Below are 21,601 nucleotides of genomic sequence, written 5' to 3' on the forward strand. Positions count from 1 at the left end.
GAAACTAATTAAAACCGTATGATTCTCCCAAAATGAAAATATTCCAAGATATTGCACATATAAATATTTGATTTCACAGCTAAATTAAATACTTATATTTTTATCACATCTATCACAACTAGTCGTATGGACGATTTTAACTGAATAAATATGATAATTTAATAATTCTAAGCAATTTGTGGCATGCATGGAAAAAATGGAATCAAATGGCAACTGAGTGGAATGCATTGAAGTCTAAAATCATGTAGATATTAAACAAGTTGAATGGCTTCACAACTAATTATAGTTGTAATTAATGGCAAAAAAGGAGATCTTTTAAGGTGACGAATCATGCAGAAACTCCCTCTACGCCTGCTTTTCCTGCTTGTACACCTTCTCCTTCAGGTTTCCAATCTGCTCTTTCACCTTTCCAAGAAGTTCGTCGATCAGAGTCTAAAGATTATGATATTGTCAATGTCGTCTTTCTCGTCAAGGATGAAATCCACCAAGATAATAAATATTCTCAAACTAGTGAATTTTAATATGCAAGAGTACAATACAAAATAACTTTTCCTTCTCGCATAGAAGCTTTCAAACCTTATTTATTTCGACCAGGCTGATAAGTAACCCTAATTTTTGTTACATTAAATTTTGTTTTCTATTAAAGTAAAAACAATATAAAAACATAAAATGCAAAAAATGGTGTCATAATTTAAAATACAAGTTCAGAATTTTTAAAGTACGATCATAAATCATCATTATCATTGCTCATCTTTTTTAGTAAATGTGAATGAATGTATAATAATCAATTTAAAATTATGAATTAGGCTTTTATTTTAAAGGGAAAAAACTAAAACATTCAAAGATTTTTTGATAAAAGTTTCAATTTCTATTAAAAAATTTATGTTCAAGTAGGATTATCCCTGAGCGGGAGAACATTAAACTATAAAGCTGATGTTGAAAAATAAATTCCCTTCCCTTTAGTATTCTTTTTTCATCATTTTCATAATTTTTTAAATATTTTGTTTTCAGCTATGCATTAGATCTAGCTTCATGAGACGGTCCATTTGATTCATTTTCCGGGCTATTTTATTTAGTCTATTTGTTTATATTTTATTCAACATAATTTATTTGGTCTATAAACAAATCATTCGATTAGAAAAAAGAATCGTTTTTATTTCTGTGCACGATTCAATTTGTTTGTTTATTTTTCTGAACATCACAAAAAAATTCGTTTGTTAAGAAATGATGCCATCGCAAAATATTTTTTTCTTTAAATTTAATTGGATTCGAATTTCTTGGAAAATTTTGGATATTTGACATTATAAGGGCTGACATATGTACACATCCTAAATATACTCCCCACAGTCCACACCCCTGGCGTCATACCTGGTGGTTCAAGTACAGCTTGGGAAGAAGGAACGCCATGACCCAGGCTAGCAGAACAAGGGTCAACGCATTGAACCAGGAACCTAGATAACAAAACTGTTAGAAAAATACCCGCAATGAATAAATTGAAATTCAAACCAGTGCTTAAGATCCGGATCCATTGGATCTTTTAGTTCTTGCATCAGAATTGCGAAAATATCAAAATCAACCGAAACAAAACATATAAGTGGCAGCTTAATGAGATATGAAAGATATCAAAACTTTACTTGAATACCTTCCTAATCATTAAATGACAATTGAAGTTGACGAAAAAAGGAAGAAATTTTGGATATTAATGTTTCATAAAGAAATAAAACAAGAAATACTTTAAGAAATATTCACAAGCATTGAGCAATAAAATTTGTTATTTTATCTTATTAATCTAAAACTTTAAGACATTTAAAATGCTTTATACTAATGAAATAATTTTTTAAGTTTAAAAGATACAAATGGTTGAAATACAGTGGGAACCATAAAATTGTGGAATAGGAAGACGACATTTCAGCATTTCTAAATTTATATCAAGCAAATTGCTTGACCAACAGCATGAACATCAACTTACTTGTGTAAACTGCATAGTTGCTGTTCTTAAAGTTCATAGAATATTTGATATCAAACTTGAGCCTATCAGTGTCTTCCTTTAATTGTAAAGGGCCAAACTGTAGATTAAATAAACCTAAAATTATTTTTACCGATATAAGTAAGGGTATAGCAGAGGGTTCCAAACTTCACTGTTTCAAGAATATCCTAGAAATATTAAAACTCAAATCAAATCTTTCCTACTTCCGTCCCTCACTAAATAAGTAAGTTATAACTTAAAACTGGTTTAAGAACACGAATACAGTTTATTCGATTTTGGGTACTTGCTTTTAGCTTCGAACATCAATAAAATGTTAAACTAAAACAATTTGTATAGTCGTCTGACTGATGACATAATTTTAAATAATATTTCTTTTAAGAATTGCATATTTGATTCTCAAAGGTGGTCTTTATCAGATTAACAAATTAACAATGGGAAAATTACTTTATTTTTTCAAGTTTTTAGATGTAAATTCTCTTCAATTCTCTTTCTAGTTTGTGCACTATAAATCCATAAGTTACTTTATCAGATAAAAAAACAAGAAAACCTCAATCACTTTTGTTGAGACAAAGAATTAAAGATACCAATGTAAATCAGGCATGCAACTTTTGAAATTTTAATTAAAGTTTACTGTAGATAACGTTAACAGTCCCTTAAAAATATTTGTAACAAGTTGACTTTTCCCTGACAAAAGAACAAGGCTTTAGATTTTTGTGTATTTATATAAAGAGTTTTTAAATTCAATGAGATAAAATTATGAGAAAATCTTTGTAATGTGTTAGGCGGTTATATCAACATAATGAAGACATGAAGACGACTTTCAATTTAAATTTTGATTTATAAAAACAACATTAATACATAACACAAGGAAACAAAGAGAAGCTGTCGATAAAAAAAACTTCTTCTGATTACTTGTAAACTTGTAATTCAAAAAAAGCTTGTAAACAATCAAAACTTAAATAAAAAGTTTAGCTACTGATAATGGAACTGTTTTGCATCCTTTTATTGACTGTTCTAACATTCATACTTCAGTTCTAACTGGTGAGCTATCCCTTTTTATTTTAACATAATGATAATAACGCAAAAATAACGTATTTTTTATTTGAAGTAATTTTCTATTTAAAAAGAAATTAGCAGATTCCATCTGCAATATTACAAAGAACAAACCTGATTAGTATACATGTGATTAATATATCGGATCACATAATATTCTGTTTAAACTTGCAATACATTGTATACATTTTTAATTATTTATGTCTGTAAATTTCAACGTAAAAAACCATTTTTCTTTGAACTGCGTTATAAATGAATAAGTAGCATGGTATAGCTTAAACCCTTTTTAATACGTAATTTCAACTTGTAAACATGTATGGAGATAGCTTAACTATAAAGTTGTATCTATCCTCGCTAATCCTATAAATATACACACTGTAGAAGCCTGACTTTTAGTTATAAGAAAATATGATTTTGCCCTACATGTTAAAATTGGAATTGAGTTTGCATAAATGCGCAAACAGTTTCACTGATATTTCGCAAACTTATTTAGATGTAAATTCTCTTCAATTCTCTTTCTAGTTTGTGCACTATAAATCCATAAGTTACTTTATCAGATAAAAAAACAAGAAAACCTCAATCATCTTTGTTGAGACAAAGATTTAAAGATACCAATGTAAATCAGGCATGCAACTTTTAAAATTAAAATTTACTGTAGATAACGTTAACAGTCCCTTGAAATCTGGCTGATTACCTCTACGAGGATGATGTTCTTGAGCTTGTGTACTGCAGAGTTGGAGGTGTTCACCAGCATCTTCACCCCTTGTCCAACCGTCTCATCAGTGATCTTTATATCTACCTAAACAAATCCCATTCCAATTCTAATCCCAATTCCAATCCCAATCCCAATTCCAATCCCAATTCCAAATCAAATCAAACCAAACCAAACCAAACCAAACCATGAAGTTTAGGGATCGCTCCAGTAAACAGCCGTAAGGTTTAAGTCGCGAATGTTTTGTGGTTTTTCAGCCTGGATCTGATTTTAATTGTGTAATTTTGTGAGAAATCACTCAACTAGTTGTTTCCATGGCGAACGTTATTATCCCAGTAACGACCAACTTTAAGCCGTTTAACCATTTCTAGATAACTTTCATTCAGTGAGGCCCAACTTTATGGTAAATATTATTTGGTGTTAAAATATATCCCAGGAGAATTTCAACGAGAACATTGCAATGACAGTTGCTTTATCAATAATTATATATGTAGAGTTCTTATGAGAATAAGTTAAATTTATATTCAGGGCTTAATGTTTTAGATATAGTTTTAACCATGATAAGAAAACAAGCAATAATGGGTAAATATTATCCAAGAATTTGGTAAAAGAATGAAAATTCGAAGCTGTTAAGTTTGAATGATACTTTTAACCAAAATTCAGCAACCTGCGACGCATAGGTTTAACTAAGCCCAAGGAATTGTCTGCTTATATGAATCTATCCAGCAGACCTAGCTGGTTCTCAAATTTTATGAGGAATGGAGCAACTTTATTGATTTATCTTAATTCAGTGAAAACAACTAGTTTTTTGATATTTTTTTTCTTTCACACTGGGAAAAAGAATTTTAATATTCTTTACTCAAAAACCGTAAAATTGTGAAAAAAATATATAAAAAAATAAATAAAAATAAAAACCATAATTATACCTGAAGGAGGGACTCCAGTGGGTTTCCCAACGGATTTGGTTTGCCAAGTTTAACCATTACAACATTGAACACTAACCAACAATATCATTCTTAGCGTTTACTTAATACAAGCACCGCCATTTTTAAAAGTAACCAATTCAAAATAGTTTTCTTTTAAATATGATTTATGAAGCCTGAGACTGAATTTAAAGAATTTGAGCCGCAGCTTAAATTTAAATCGGGGCATAGTTGGTTCCACTTAAAATTGTATTAAATTTTTCAAGATTTAAGCTGGCGCTCAATTGAAACCGGTTTTTGGGAGATTTGAGACGCGGCTTAAATTCATTAAATTCGGACACTGAAGAGGATGACTGAAAATTTCCAAATCAAAAAATATGATATAAATATAAAAAAAAGTTGATAAAAGGCGAAATATTTATATAAATAAATAAATGAGTGAATAAAGAATTGAGTGAGGACCGAGGATGTAAGAATGGCGATTGACTGCCTAAATGACTACATGATTGCATGACCAAAAGCATGTAACTAAAGTCCTCTATAAAACATAACGCGTAGAATATAAAAGACGACTACATGAATAGATAAATTAAATGGGTAAATGAAATAAATAAATTTAATAAATTAATGCTATTGTATTCCTCTAAGAAGAATAACAGCTAGGATGAGCAGTAAGCAACTCCAAGCAACAACAGATACTAGAGACCTTCAAATATTTATAGATATAAGAGCTTATATGATGTGTAGGGGTCCCACCCCCCTATGTCGAATTTTGTTACATGTCTACATTATTCACTTAGGAACATGGTTGTCTGGAGTTGAAGACGTAGTTTTAAGTTACCCTCCATTTTTAGAGCATACACCTATACACCTGTATCTGAGTAAAAATTAAGGAAGATAACGTCGTTTTTCTGTCATATTAATTTTTAATTCTGACAATTCCATCAGGTCTCCGCTGCATGAATTTGCGGGATACTTTTTAAGAGCACCAAACATTAAAATTAGCAATATTCTGCTCGAAAAACATGACTTCGTCATCCTTGTACTGAGGAGACCGTTGTCAGATTAGGGTCACTTGAAATGACTTCTACAGTCCCTTTAATCATAAGATATGAACTAGAAAATTACCAGATGGAAAGAGAAACTAGAACCAATGATACCGGAACAAACACACTTCCGGTCTTGACCGGATCCTCCCACTGGAGCAGTTTCATCAGAGGACAGCTACTTCCGGTCTCGGAGATTTCAACGGACATTTTTCTGTAATTAGGTTTCCCTGAGTTATTTAACAAGAATAGACTCTAAATCAATAATAAGTTAATTAATTAACAATATAAATAGTATAAGGCACAGTGCACAGTATTAAGAGTACAACGAAATTTTAAGTAACCTTTGTAGAGTGCAATTTTAATCATTAGAAAGGTAGACAAAGATTTTGCAGGAATGCATCTCTTCTTCCATAAAGCGTTAAAAGGGTACAGTAGAGATTTTTAAACTGCGATTTTTAATTAAAGGGTATATTAAAATTTTGAACACAATTCCGTTAATTAACACATTTTATAATCATGCATATGACAATATTCTTTTTTTATATAAGAAAAAGGAGTTTGTTCTAAACATTTCTGAATCATTGATATTATTCAATGTTAATGAGTAAAACTTTGATAAAAACAGTAATCAAAAGTCTTGTTTTTTTTTCGCTAGGAACACAAGCCTTCAAACAAAGATATTACTCCTGATGTAAAATTGAGCATTTTTAACAATATACTAACAAATATAACAATACTATTTAAGACAAGCCAGAAGGATAATTATCTAAATGCTTTTCTAAAAGGGCAAAAATTTACTTTTAAAATAAAATCAAATGGTTTGCTTAAATTGAAATAATTTGTTTACATTCTAATAGTTTGTTTACATTCTAATAGTTTGTTTACATTAAAATGATTTGTTTATATTCTAATAGTTTGTTTATATTCTAATAGTTTGTTTACATTCTAATAGTTTGTTAACATTATTCGATGGTTTGTTTACATTCTAATAGTTTGTTTATATTATTCGATGGTTTGTTTACATTCTAGTAGTTTGTTGTTTACATTCTAATTGCTGCTCTAGACTGCCCTCTACTATCTCTCAATGGCGTATGGTGCAACATACCAAGCTACAAAAGTATTCAATGTAAATCTAAATCAAATATCTATCTATCTAGAATAATCGAAAAACAAGTTAGGTTTTTGATCATTGTGCTCTTAAATAACTTATTACTATTAAAAAACAGCAAGAAGAAGTTTAAATTTTCTTAGTTAGAATAAACACGATGAGCTCAGGAATATAGTGAGGGATCTATAACACATGTCGGGAATGATAACACTTGTACAGTGTGTCCCACATCATATTAGATCGTCAATCGGTCTAAATTACGATTTTCGGGACTAATCAGAAAATTTAAGAAGAATGAATCATTTTGAAAAATTTAATAAGGCTAATAAAAGAATTTTCTTGCGGAAAATACTAGTTTTTTTTTCGAGTATTATGGTTTTATTTTTGCGTTAAAGCTTGGAGATAATCTTATATGATATTGGACGCTCTGTATAATTCTCACCTGAACTGCTCTAGATAGAACCTCTCTTGTCTCACCAGGAGCAATAATTCCATCACAAAGAGTTCTAATAAAAAGAGTCAAAGAGTAATAAGTAATAAGTTATAAGTTCTAAAGCTAAGAGTTTAGCAAAAAGCGCCTAAACATGATATTCTGTAAACTGTACGCTGTACGTCATAAATGATTTAATGTTTTAAACTTAGACATCATGAGATTATTCATTGAAACTGCGTTTCAATTGAATACTTAAAGGTAGTGTTTGCGAAAAATGAAAGGGGGTATAGGCTTGCGATAAAAAAGCGCTTTTGATCGTTACTAATCTTACTGAACTATCTGTTGCGTCTATAAGGAGAAAATTGTTAAAAACGACTCACACCGAAGAACGTAGTGTCCATACAAATTCAGAAAGATCCAACATTCAAATCGGATCGTGAACAAATCAATTTAATTCCAAACAAATCATTCAGATATTACAAACACTAGTCATCGATCATTCTTCGACGCATTCGTATATAGTAAATATTTCATAATAATTTTCGCTGGCGCTGGATTTTCGAACATTCCTGGGAAATATGAAAATGTCGTCTTCATTATCAAAAATCCTCGAAACAAGAATAACTTTTGTTTACAAAAGTAACTCTTAGACTATGAAAAATACAAAATATTAATAAATATGAACTATAGATTAGTTGCGTTATATCGATTCTCTTCAATCCTTTAAATATGTACCTTAAATTTTAACTGTGCGATAATTACGAAATACAATGGTGTGATATCAATAACATCGTATGAATTGAATTACGTTAATTCCTGTTAACTTTGTATCCTTTGGTATTGAATAAAGTTAGTTGATTGAGACTCGGCTTTTGATTACGTTATCAGAAGCATAGTAAGCTTGAAAAGCGTTGGATCTTGTTGAAACATACTAGCGGAGATCTAGTTGATTTAGCATTGAATTGAATATAGCTTGAAATATAGCTTGGGTTCTCGTTACAACATACGAGCGTAGATCTTGTCTAGAATATTGGCAATTAAATCGAATATAGCTTGAAAGATAGCTTGGGTCCTCGTTGAATTATTCGAGTTGAGATACGGCTTATGTACAAGCCTGAGAGTTAGTCCTATATTATTGGATGCTTGTATCCCTGTGTGGCATTTAGAGCCGGTCCTGGTTGAATATAGAGTCTGAGGGTTAGTCCTATGTTATTGGACACTTGTGTCCCTGTGTGGCATTTAGAGCCAATCATGTTTGATTGACCTGGAAAGATACGTCTCGAGAAAATTGGTATAGAGTAGGTTTTTGCTACAAGAGCTTTAAACAAGAGTTCTATAAAGCATAAGCTCTTAAGCAAAAAGATCAAATCAAAGAGTTCTAAGACTAAGAGTTATAAAAAAGAGTTCTGAAATAAAAAGTTCTAAAACGAGTTCTAAAACTAAGAGTTCAAAAACAAAGAATTCTAAACAAAGAATTCTAAAACAATGAGTTCGAAAACAAAGAGTTCTAAACCTAAGATTTCTAAAACAAAGAGTTCTAAAACAAGGAGTTCTAAAACAAAAATTTCTAAAACAAGAAGTTCTAAAACAAAGAGTTCTAAAACAAAGAGTTCTAAAACAAAGAGTTCTAAAACAAAGAGTTCTAAAACAAAGAGTTCTTAAACAAAGAGTTCTAAAACAAAGAGTTCTAAAACAAGGAGTTCTAAAATAAGAAGTTCTAAAACAAAGAGGTCTAAAACAAAGAGTTTTAAGGTACAGACACACATACATGACGTTTCCGCCCCCTGTATAAAACTCTAATCCCCTTAAAAGTAAAATAAAAGCTACCTGGCAGCTGCCCAGGCTGCACTGCTACTCTCAAACTTGTATTCACTCAGCTGCTTCCTTGGCTTAGAAGAGGCAGCTTCGGGCTCATCAGATAGAACAGCAGGGTCAGATTTAAGCAGCCTGACATGGAGTTATGAAAAAGTGAGAAACTAAAGTAAGACCCATAACTTTGAAGGAAGAAGACTGTTAAGACTCAATTTATATTTTTTATTAGTCCAATGAGCAAAAATCACCGCAACAGTGCAGTGAACTTCTTGAAAAAATGCAGTTTATATTAATGATAACTGCGATTGCCCTGATAATTAATACTGAATGAATCTAAAACAAATTAAATCATTTAAAAAAAATCAATAACTTAATTTGTTAAAAAAATAAAAAAAAATAACGTACCTTGCTCCTGGCCACATAAAGTAAAATCTAATCAGATTTAATTCATTAATATTTTAGATGTGTATCTGGAGACTTTAATATTCAAAACTTTTTTGATTCGAGAATTGTTAAGGAAAAAATGGACACTTTAACTGACTCTATTTAAGCGAAAAATATAAATATGAAAAACAAATTTCAGATAAAACTATCGAATTAAAAATAAGAACACTAGAATCGTTTTTGAAGTAGAAATAGAAAATACAGAAACTTTTGTATGAGCTGGGTCCAGAATCCGAAACCGGATCCAAAAGCAATTTTTGATTAGAATAAGGACTAGCTTCAACGACTGAATTCGATATCCTTTCCCCACTCCAATGTGGACTTAATATGTATACTTTGCTTTTCACTTGTCAGTCTGTCACTTTGTTTGTATCCATAGTCAAAATTTTGTGGCATCCACATTCCACATGACTCCAGGAAAAAATATAAAAAAAATTTCACAGAAATAAATGGCGACCTTTTTTCTTATCTTTGAAACTTCTTAAATTTAAAGAAAAAAACTGCGAAACTTTTTTTTGAAGAACGATTAAAAACTGTTGACTTGAATTAACTAACTAAAATTGTTAATATATGGGGGGCGAAGCGAAGTGACCTGAAAGCCTTGTTAAAAATAAAAGTGGTACACATGCATTCTATTTTGATCTGAATTTAAAATTTTGTGTTTTTATCATTGGACTTTGATGATCCAGAATACAGCGTTGTTAAAAATAATTAAAGAAAAACATATTCATTTGGTTCGGAAAATGAAGAGTCAAAACATGTTTTTAAAAAAGAGCAAATCTATCAGTTTTTTAAAAACTTTGAAAACAAAATATTTATAACTGTTAAAAAATCATAATAACATAATTTTAAACGATGGACAAAAATAACCTGACTTTTAAGTCTAGGGTGTAGTTGAGAGACGACGAAAGATATTTTAAGAATTTAATTTAGATTTTAATTTATTAAATAAAACTATGAAATTGTATAATTCTAAACGAAATTCATTTTGATACTAAAAAAAATGGCTGACCACATTTTGGAAGTGTCAGAACTACGGATGTTTTGTGATAATTGTTTAAGAAAAATATAGGTCTACGGACAAAGACGACTTTCAAGTCTAAAAACAACAGCACTGTATAAAAAAAAAATTGAAAAAAAATTGAAAAAGAAATTGTATGTTAAAAAAAAAACTGAAATCGGAGAAAAATTCTTTATATCTCTGGTATTTTTAAAACATAGAAATGGTGGATTACATTTTCGAACTCCCAGGTTGCCAGTACTATGGATAGGGTATTTGATAACTATTGTTTTGAGAATCCTACTTGTAAAGTTTGCTTAGCAAATATCAAAGTTCAAAGACGATATTTAAGTTGTCTCCCAACTGTGAAGTTTAATGGGACACCCTGTATGTAAAAAGCCTGAACTACCATTTTAAAATTAGGTATAACAAAGACGGATCGGGCGGTTTAAACCGAAACAACTTATCCGTTTATAATGAATAAATTCCTAGGATCAAATGAAGGTCCACACATTGTATAATTCTCATCAGAGATGGCGCCACCAACATTTAAAGTGACTTTAGGCACACGGACTAAACAAAATAAACTGGCGTTAAGTACTTTCACAAAAGCTTTTTTCCAAGGGCAACTTCCCAAGTAACAATTTCCCATTGAGCCGTAGGCTACAATAGGGGCTGAGCACTGTGGCTAAAACAGGATAGGGACAGAGAACTGCAACTAGAATAGACTTCAGAAGTCGCCTCTTAGGCAATTGCACATTTGGGAAGTTGCCACGTTGAAAAATACCCTCGGAAAAGTGACTTACACTTACAAAATATATTCAACCCGACACATTTTTTATGTAAGAATAAAAAGTCAATAACCCAAAATATAGTTCAAGAGGGGAGCGGTTGGTGAAGGAAGTGCTGGTTAAGAGCACTACAGTCTATTAGAGTTGGATTCTGAAGGAAAGAGATGAATTTGCCTATGAAGAAGAGGTTTGCTGTCCCACAAATGAAGGGGAGGTCGTAAGTTCCCTTAAGTCAGATAGAGCTCCTGTTGTGGATAACATCTCGTCAACGATGTTGAAGGGGATCTATGATAACACTGATACAAACGTCATAAATGAATCCCTAGCAGAGGGATGTGTGCCAGGTTAACTCCGGGTTTGGAAGATGACCCTATTCGAAAAAAAGGAGTCATCTCTTGACGTCACCAAAAAACGTCCGATAACTGTTTCAAGTGTTCTCTTGAGTATAACAAATAAAATCGTACACAAACGCATGAACAAGATATGATGAAAAGGTTAAGTTTTTATGGCCCAGTTCAGTATGGGTTCAGACAGACAAGGACCACGACAGATTGTGTATTAAGGATCTTGTCCGCTCAAAGGTCAGCCAAGAGAAAAAAAACACTGCATCTCCTTGGCGTTCTTTGATGTTGCATAAGCTTATGATACGGTTTGCAGGGAGCTGCTGTACACAAAGCTACACCGCATTGGGTTTGGTGGACGGGTGGTGGCCCTGATCCGGTCAATTTATTTCAATGACTGTGTGTGGATCAATTTGTGCAAGGGGCTCTCGAATTCAGTTGACTTTAGGCAGGGTGTGAAGCAAGGGTGTAGCTTGTCACAAATATTATTTGGTTTGTATATTTCATCGCTAGGGGTATCGCTAGACAACACAAAAGTGGGGGTGCAGCTTGGCGAAATGATTCTTACAGCCTTGTTCTTGCTGATGATTTGCTGTACAGAAAAACCGATGGATGTAACCAAGAGAAGCTGCCCTTCATCTTGGTTTAGAAGTGGAAGAAATATCAGAAGAAGAATAAGTAACCTGACCTAATTTCTAGGGCTACAACAACAACAACAATCTGTTAAGAGTGCAGCAGGTTTGTGGCAGTTCGCCATTGAACTTGACCCATGCTTGGTGGTCCACAATTTGGTACAATGTGGCCAACCACAAATGACACTTCCTTTGAAGGTAGTTCGGTGACGTGGGCTCTTCCCTAATATCTCTTTAGATGCAACCAAAAGAAGCTGCTCTTTATCCAGGTTAAGAAGTGATTGAAATAACAGAAGAAGTGGCCTGACCTAATTTCTAGGGCTACAACAACAACAACAATCTGGTAAGTGTGCAGCAGGTTTGTGGCAGTTCGCCATTGAACTTGACCCATGCTTGGTGGTCCACACTTTGGTCCAGTGTGGCCAGCCAACAATCCGCTAATTCCTTTGAAGGTAGTGCAGTGACGTTTCTTTGGATTGATGGGTGACTGTTTTTTATTCATACAAGAATAATAAGTCAAGAAACCAAAAGATAGTTTAATAGAAAATATTAATTTCTGCCCTGGATTATCAAATGCTAAATTACATAAGCATGTTAAGAGCAAATCGATCAAACAATAAAGCCCATGTAAAAATAAATTGTCTATACTATACACCCATTCCTCATTTTTTATCAACCAGCAGAGTTACTTAAAACTTTAAACCCTATATTATTATTATTAAGAACTAGCTCAATTTTTGAGAGGGTAAATAAGGAAAAATTATAAATTAGAAAAGAATTATCATGAAACCACTTAAACCATGAAGCCCAAGAATATAAAGAAAATTTAATGAAGTGAAACCCTAAAGCTTACTACTTGGGCTTCGTAATCTTTACCGATTCAGATCAGATCAGGTCAGATCAGATCAGATCAGATCAGAATTGATCAAATCTAAGATCGGAACTAATGTGTGAATTTTGTTAATCTGAAAGACTTGATCTCAATATACAATGTGGACACTTAAATATTTGAGGATCAATGCTTGATTCCTCAAATGAAATTATCCATCACAGGTTATCAAAGTGGAATTAAATTAACCCGTAGATTTTCATAAGATAGAAATCAATTTTTGATCGAGATATTCACAACATAACAAGTTCTAGCTCCTAATCAAATAAAATTCAGACTAGCAAAATTAAACAATTCAAATCAATTAAATTCAATGTTTTCTGATTTTTCTACATTTAGTTTAGTAAATCATCTGGGACAAACAGAGTTACTAAACATAGATCAGACTTTTAAGGCGACCTGTAACTAATAGCAAATAACTTTGGAAAATGACATACCTATGGATTGACACTGAATAAATTTAGCTCTCTCCTGAAGAAATAAAAACCATGATTTGTCATACAAAAAAGAAGAAAAGAAAGAAAGAAAGAAAGAAAAAAAGAAAGAAAGAAAGAAAGAAAGAAAGAAAGAAAAAAAAGAGGGTAAGAGGAAGAAGGAATTTCATACAAAGAAAGAAAGGGTTATCAAACATAGAAAAGGACAGAAGGAATGGAATACAAAATAAAAAAATGGGAAGAAGGGTTGTCATTTAAAGAAAGAAAGGCGAAAAAACATTGGCAGTTAAAGAATGAAAGATGGAAGAAGAACTGTCATACTAAGAAAGAAAGAAGGAGAAGGCTGATAGACAAAGAAAAAGAAAAGCAGAAGGATTGTCATACAAAGAAAGAAAGAAGGGGAAAGAAGGACTGATAGACAAAGAAAAATTAAGGCAGAAGGATTGTAATACTAAGAAAAAAATAAGGGGAAAGAAGGGCTGATAGACAAAGAAAGAGAAAGAAAGAAGGTTTGTCATAGAAAGAAAGAAAGAAGGGGAAAGAAGGGTTGATAGACAAAGAAAGAGAAAGAAAGAAGGATTGTCATAGAAAGAAAGAAAGAAAAAAAGAAGGGGAAAGAAGGGCAAATGGACAAAGAAAGAGAAAGAAAGAAGGATTGTCATAGAAAGAAAGAAAGAAAGAAGGGGAAAGAAGGGCTGATAGACAAAGAAAGAGAAAGAAAGAAGGATTGTCATAGAAAGAAAGAAAGGAAAAAAGGACTGATAGACAAAGAAAGAGAAAGAAAGAAGGATTGTCATACAAAGAAAGAAAGAAGGGGGAAGAAGGGTAAAAAAGGGGGGTTGTCATAAAAAGAAAAGGATGGAGGAATAAATTCAAAGATAAAAGGGAAAGAGCCATACAAGAAAAGGGATAGAAGAATAGCTCAATGCAGAATGAAAAATTTAAAGAGAAATTTAACTAAAATCAAAAATGGGTTATTTTGCATGGCGGGACCTGACATGAAAATTATAGTTTGAGAATTCATAGAGTGGTCTGCGATTATATCAATACAATGAAGATAACTAATATATTTAAGTTTTGATTTCTAACAAGATATTTTCAAATTAAAAGTTCAAAAGTAAACAAAGAGAAGCTGTTAATTAATTCTGTTTGAATTGCTTGGTAGAAATCAAAATTGAAATGGAAAGTCGTCTTCAATGTATTGATAAATACTACGGTAACTAAATAAATACTACGGTAACAAAATAAATACTACGGTAACTAAATAAATACTATGGTAACAAGATAAATACTACGGTAACTAGATAAATACTACGGTGACTAGATAAATACTACGGTAACTAGATAAATACTACGGTGACTAGATAAATACTACGGTAACAAGATAAATACTACGGTAACTAGATAAATACTACAGTGACTAGATAAATACTACGGTAACTAGATAAATACTACGGTGACTAGATAAATACTACGGTAACAAGATAAATACTACAGTAACTAGATAAAAAAGAAATATCTGTTTGAAGAATCTTAACTCCACAAGGAAAAAACGACCACAAGTCAAAGTTAATATTTTACTGGGAGAGAGAAAGAAGTTAAATTTATTGATGGTTGACTTTATTCCTTTAATGTTGAGGCATCTACACTTTCACTACTTGAATTTGAACTATTCTGAATAAAAACTAGAACAAAGGAATTCAGAAACCTTTATAATGGTTAACAAAAACATTTTTTCCTCAAAATTCTTTTAAAAGGCTTCGCTCCATAAGCAATTTTTTTAAAATATTTAATTTTAGGATAACTCTAGTACGGTGGTAGGCGGTTATATCAATACAATAAAGACGACTTTCGATTTTAATTTTGATTTATATCAAGCTTTTAGACTGCATAAATGCACAACAACATAAAACAAAGAGAAGCTGCCAATTAAAAAAGCTTCTCTTAAATTACTTGAAAATTCGAAAAAAGCTTTTAGAATGAAAACTTAAATAAAAAGTCGTTTTCATTATATTGATATTATCGCCTACCACCAGATAAAACTTAAATTTGTTATTTTATTTTATTCATGAAATGTCGAATTGACTTGCTGAGACAAAATAAAAGCCTTGTTAGAAATAAAAATGGTACACATGCATTATATTTTGATCTGAATTTAAAATTTTGTGTTTTTATCATTGGACTTTGATGATCCAGAATACAGCGTTGTTAAAAATAATTAAAGAAAAACATATTAAAACTTAAATTTGTTATTTTATTTTATTCATGAAATGTCGAATTGACTTGCTGAGACAAAATAAAATAAGATAAAATAAATAATAAATAAAATAAGATAAAATAAATAATAAATAATAAATAAAATTAGATAAAATTAGATAAAATTAGATAAAATTAGATAAAATTAGATAAAATAAAATAAAATAAAAAAATAAGATAAGATAAAAGAAAATAAAAATAAGATAAAACAAAATAAAATAAAGTCTCTAATCCTTTTTCCTAAAGGTATATCCCTGTTATCGCAGAGTTGAACAAAATGGCCACCTACAATAGTAAGCACTGATAATAATAATACTAAGGATTTCAATAAAAATAATAATAAATAAGATATATCTAAAAGAAACCCGACGAACGACAAAATGAAAGCTTTCTCAATTAGGTAAAAAAAACTCTTATTTCCGCTATTGGCTAAGAGAAGTAGTGTGGCTTCCAGGTTTTTAGACGGGAAGAGACATTAAAAGGAATTTCCTTTTTCTGGGTTTGGTTTGATTAAGATAGATAGATAGTTACTGATGTTGGTGTTCTGGAAAGGAAGAGGGGGGGGGGGTTACTTTCTTACCTTTCTGTGCGTCTGCTCCCGTAATATTCCCGGCATTTATAAGAACTCCAACCAGCTGTCCAGAAAGCCGGCCAAATCCACACACGAGGCTTTCTCCAAACATAGTTTTGAACTCAAGGAATCTACTTCCGTCAAGTAACCGACCTACAGAAATCAGTTTAGTAACCGACCTACAGAAATCAGTCTAGTAACCGACCTACAGTAATCAGTCAAGTAACTGACCTACAGAAATCAGTCTAGTAACCGACCTACAGTAATCAGTCAAGTAACCGACCTACAGAAATCAGTCTAGTAACCGACCTACAGTAATTAGTCTAGTAACCTACCAATTGTAATTAGTCTATTAATTGACCTACAGTCATCAGTCTAGTAACCTACCTACAGTAATTAGTCTATTATCTGACCTACAGTCATCAGTCTAGTAACCTACCTACAATAATTACTCTAGTAACCTACCTAGTAACTTACCTAGTGGCTATCCCACAGTAATCAGTCTAGTAACCTACCTACAATAATCAGTCTTGTAGCTGTCCTACGGTAATCAGTCTAGTAGCTGTCCTACAGTAATTAGTCTGGTAACCTACCTACAGGAATCAGTAACCTACCTAAAGTGATCAGTTTAGTAACCTACATACAGTAATACGTTTAGTAACTGACCTACATTTATCAATCTTGTAATTTTTTTTGCGTTATTCCAGTTACAACATTCAGCGTAAACAGTATACAATTTACAATGAGCAGCGTACAATGTTTTAATGTACAACTGAAAACTTGACAATGAATATTGGATACTTTTAAAAAGTTTATCTAGTAGCTTGAAAATCAACTATTCAAGTGAAGTGGGTCTGTGTGTATTGCACAATTAGTGTGCAACATATCTTAAGTATAAAAGTTCTTATTTCCTAGTTTTATAGAGCCCACCGCATAAGCGCGCAACTCTAGCAAAATTTACCTAAAAGCGCATAAACATCTGGTTTGAGCATCTGTGTTTGACCGGCAAGCTGTTCTAATCCAGTTGAATCATAGAGCGGAGGACAAGAAGAATCCAGCTCACTGCACAATACTCAAACTTAGGTTAGGGTTGTCTGTTAGATGGCTTTGATACAATAAACGTCTAAACTGCAAACCTTTGAAGCCCAAATGGTTTGCTGAACCTCATATATTCTTTTTATTGCCTTTAAAAAGTTTTTGACTTGATATTAGTTTAGAGAATTAAAAAAAATAAATTCAAACGAAAAATAATACATTCAATAATTACATTTTGATCATTATTTTAAAGATGGACAAAATATTTGAATATGTAAGTTTTTTTCCTTGTTAATTCAAGATTTAAAGAAGCGACAACGTCCCGTGTGATTTCAAAACTCTCCTCCTCATCCTGTAAAGTTTACCCTTTAAAGGGACTGTAAGCTTTATTTCAAGTGACCCTCCATGCAAAGATGTCAATGCCCGATTAAAACGGTACCCTTTACAGCTATGTCTGGTCAATTATGAACTAGATATCAATGTTTTTGTGGCTAAAACTTTTTTCCATTTGAGGTGTCTCTACGAAAGTGACTTGCGCATTTCTGCTTATGAGAAGCAATGGAGAAAATTACAGAAAAATAAACCTTTGAGTCAGTAAAAAGAGGGAACTTTAACATTTTTGGGCATATTAAGGTTTTAAAAAAACCATTGCAAATCGGGCATTGCAATCTTTGCATAGAGGGTCACTTTAAATTACGCTTCAAACAAAAAAAAACTTAGTGAAAAAAGTGATGTCTTAGGATATAACTCTTGTGAATTAACAAATTGAAAAACCTTAGCGAAGTGATCAGTAATACCCGATAAACTGCAGTGCATAGAGGCTCTTTACAATATATATTCAAGAATTAAGATTTTCATGCTCTGGGGAAAAAAACTAATTATCGAAGAAACCTTAGCGAAGTGATCAGTAATCCCGGATACAATACAGTTCCTAGTGGGTATATAGTATATATATCTAATATATATACACAAGAACTATGATGTTAGTTTACAAGATATAATTCTATTGAATTAATCATCGAAGAAACCTTAGCGAAGTGAACCTTAGCGAAGTGATCAGTAATCCCGGATACAATACAGTTCCTAGTGGGTATATAGTATATATATCTAGTATATATATACAAGAACTATGATGTTAGTTTACAAGATATAATTCTATTAAATTAATTATCGAAGAAACCTTAGCGAAGTGATCAGTAATCCCGGATACACTACAGTGCATAGTTGCTCCACCTAGTTCTTCACCGGTTACTACTTCTCCTAGGAAGAATGGGTTGATAATCATTAAAGGGTTGTATGTTTCCTTATAAGAAAAATATCAAGGGGGGGAGGGGGGCAATTAAATTGCAAGATTTATGTTTTAATACTTTTCCAATAATAAAATACTCAGAAAAAAGTTTTTAAGCATACTAATGAAAAGCTTTACATTTACTAGACTTATTAAAAAACTTTTTTTTTAAATATGTATCACTAGGAATTATATTTAAGTTTTTTTGTTGTTGTTGTTGTAGAGTTACCCTTGGAAAAAATTAAATTTGTCTTTTTTATCTAAAAATATTGAATTGGTAACATAAATCCATTGCATGTGCTGTACCAGGAAAGAAGATAATTTGATTTTTTAACTATAAATATTGCATTCATGATCATTAATTCGGCGTATGTTAGCTGACCGGAATCAACAATATTTTTTCAATATTTTTTTTTGGTTCAGTAGCTCCAGTGTCTTGTAGGAATACAATTTAATTGGATTAAATCGAACGTAAAAATTAGAAAACGTCATTAATCATTCATTAACAAATAAACTGCTTTTTGTACCTGTTGCAGCTTTAACAAGCGGCGGACCCCCAAGGTATATGTTTCCGATTCTGTGTGTTATAATTGCAACATCCGACATCGTGGGAGCATACGCACCACCAGCTGTACATAGTCCGGACACAAGAGCAACCTGAACAAGTGAACCTGAACATTACAGTACAATATTGTACAGTACACTAACTAAATAACAGCAAAATTATGAGAAAAAATTGTTCCCTTGATCTATCTCTTTAAAAAAGTTTTTAACACATATTTTACAGTTTTCATTTCTGGTTCATTTTCATTCATTAAGAATATCAATCAAATCAAATCCCAGTTTGTAGGGATGACTAAAAACTTCAGTTGTGGATTGGATGATCATGTCCTTTCCATGGGTTTTCAGCCTGAGTAAAGTTTACACTTTATTTGCTATATGGTCAAGTTCCTAGCCACACAACCCAACCAAATGCTTCGCTTTTAAATATCATTCAAATTGCATTAAATGAATCTAAACCATGTTTATTTAGAATTTTTCACATTAAAAAATTAGACTTTATTCAAACTGAACTCTACAATAAAGTAAAGTTTGGTTTTCGGGTTAAAAATAGTTTTTTATGGAATATTAAATAATTTAAATTATAAATCCTACATGCTGTATTCCCTGTATTATAAATCCTACCTGCTGTATTCCCTGGCTTGACATGAGGGCCTGGTTAGCAAACCCTCGCCCCCCTCGTAGGAATATATCAGACTGCAAAGGAAGGAATGCACCGCCAGTGTCAACTATTTGCAAACAAGCTAACCGGTTCTTCCAACAGATTTCCTAAACATTAAATAGATATTCTTTAGAAAACTGTGCACTCACAAAATTAAATATTGATTTGAATATTATAGAACAACTATTTTGATCATTTGAACTTGTTGTAATCTTAAAGGGACTGTAAACGTTATTGCAAATGACTCTCAATTTATTGCTGCAAAGACAATGTGGAAAATTGTCAGAATTAAAACAAATTATATTTCTCTTCGTTTAAAAGAGTACACTTATAAACTCGCCTGAACTCTTAGCTGTTTTGATATTGTGATGGGATAGAAGGTTCCTCCCTTCACAGTTCCATCATTTGCGATTATCATAACATCTGATCCATGAATTCTTCCCACACCACACACTGTTCCACCACACGGTACCTATTATCATTATCATTTTTATGATTTTTATCATTATTATCATTATTATCATTAACCCGTCATAGGAAACAATCATCGTAAAATTTTATTTGTGAATTCTACCCTCCCAAGGCCAAATAGTTGAAGCAAAAAAAAATTAAGACAATATTTGAGCATTGAAGTGGTAAATAAATAAATACTTTTCTGCTTAAAAAAAAACTCTGATATGATAAAACTTACATCCCCGTATTCAAGTCCTAATCCAGCAGTTGTACAGAGCTCCCAGAGTTCTGTTCCTGGATCAAGTATTCGCCGAATCCTCTCTCGAACCAATACCTACATTACAGGAGTATGTATTTTCACTATTCTCGCTCTAATATCTCTATATCAGCAAAGCAACCATTTATAATGTCTATTTCACCCGACATTATTTTTGTTAAATTTCATAGGTATGTGCTTAGAGCTCATGGAACCTCACAAATACGATGAAAAATAGTTTCTTTAAGAATACATCAAGATTATTTCATCTCGTTTAAGAATTTCCATTTTTACATTTTTTTCTCATAAAATTGTCAAATTATTCTTACGTGAGATATTGGATGTATTTTATGGTGAAAAGTAAAAACTTCTTTGATAAAAAAAGAAAGGGTACAAGAATAAAACCTTGGGGAGCTCCAAGGTTTGAAAAGGGAGTCTTATCTTTGGACTTCTGATATTTTGAACATATAAACAAAAATCACTAGAAAGCTATGTGACCAGATATTCTTCCAAAGACGTCAATCTTTTTAAACCAAACATTTAAAATTGTTAAGTAAAAACTTCTTTGATAAAAAAAGAAAGGGTACAAGAATAAAACCTTGGGGAGCTCCAAGGTTTGAAAAGGGAGTCTTATCTTTGGACTTCTGATATTTTGAACATATAAACTAAAATCACTAGAAAGCTATGTGACCAGATATTCTTCCAAAGACGTCAATCTTTTTAAACCAAACATTTAAAATTGTTTAAAATTACACCCATCATACCTTTTTATTTAATCTAACATGCCTCGCTATTCCTTTCTCTCCCCCACCCTGCACACAGGTCTCTATTTGTGCTCTCAGCTCAGTTATTAGACCAGTAGCTCTAGCTCTAGTCAGTCAAGAGATATTAAAAACATAAATCACCCCCCCC

The 21,601-nt window shown here is 31.9% G+C and overlaps 2 protein-coding genes across 2 annotated transcripts in view; both read right to left on the minus strand.

Moving 5' to 3' along the window:
• Positions 1-51: 51 nt before the first annotated feature.
• On the minus strand, positions 52-6,194 carry LOC111696010 (reticulon-1-A). Its single transcript, XM_023465526.1, has 7 exons — positions 5,804-6,194; positions 5,317-5,381; positions 4,679-4,749; positions 3,735-3,839; positions 2,100-2,154; positions 1,369-1,451; positions 52-432 (listed from the first exon to the last, which is right to left on the minus strand). The coding sequence occupies exons 1-7, from the start codon at positions 5,929-5,931 to the stop codon at positions 346-348; spliced, it is 594 nt and encodes a 197-aa protein (XP_023321294.1). The 5' UTR covers positions 5,932-6,194; the 3' UTR covers positions 52-345.
• A 569-nt stretch (positions 6,195-6,763) lies between these two features.
• LOC111696009 (methylcrotonoyl-CoA carboxylase beta chain, mitochondrial) overlaps positions 6,764-21,601 on the minus strand; it is a 15,775-nt gene continuing 937 nt past the window's right edge. The window contains exons 4-20 of the mRNA XM_023465525.1: positions 21,454-21,559; positions 20,672-20,767; positions 20,321-20,452; positions 19,944-20,087; positions 19,286-19,415; positions 18,651-18,730; positions 17,758-17,822; positions 17,397-17,497; positions 16,445-16,588; positions 16,105-16,149; positions 15,235-15,293; positions 13,612-13,645; positions 11,010-11,094; positions 9,483-9,509; positions 9,093-9,212; positions 7,275-7,338; positions 6,764-6,833 (exon numbers count right to left, since the gene is read on the minus strand). Of these exons, the coding sequence (XP_023321293.1) occupies positions 6,765-6,833; positions 7,275-7,338; positions 9,093-9,212; positions 9,483-9,509; positions 11,010-11,094; positions 13,612-13,645; positions 15,235-15,293; positions 16,105-16,149; positions 16,445-16,588; positions 17,397-17,497; positions 17,758-17,822; positions 18,651-18,730; positions 19,286-19,415; positions 19,944-20,087; positions 20,321-20,452; positions 20,672-20,767; positions 21,454-21,559 (1,501 nt within the window). The 3' untranslated portion in view covers position 6,764. The remainder of the gene's footprint in view (positions 6,834-7,274; positions 7,339-9,092; positions 9,213-9,482; positions 9,510-11,009; positions 11,095-13,611; positions 13,646-15,234; positions 15,294-16,104; positions 16,150-16,444; positions 16,589-17,396; positions 17,498-17,757; positions 17,823-18,650; positions 18,731-19,285; positions 19,416-19,943; positions 20,088-20,320; positions 20,453-20,671; positions 20,768-21,453; positions 21,560-21,601) is intronic.

This window comes from Eurytemora carolleeae, unplaced genomic scaffold (genome assembly GCF_000591075.1).
Source record: "Eurytemora carolleeae unplaced genomic scaffold, Eaff_2.0 scaffold102, whole genome shotgun sequence".
Classification (NCBI taxonomy): Eukaryota; Metazoa; Arthropoda; class Copepoda; order Calanoida; family Temoridae; genus Eurytemora; species Eurytemora carolleeae.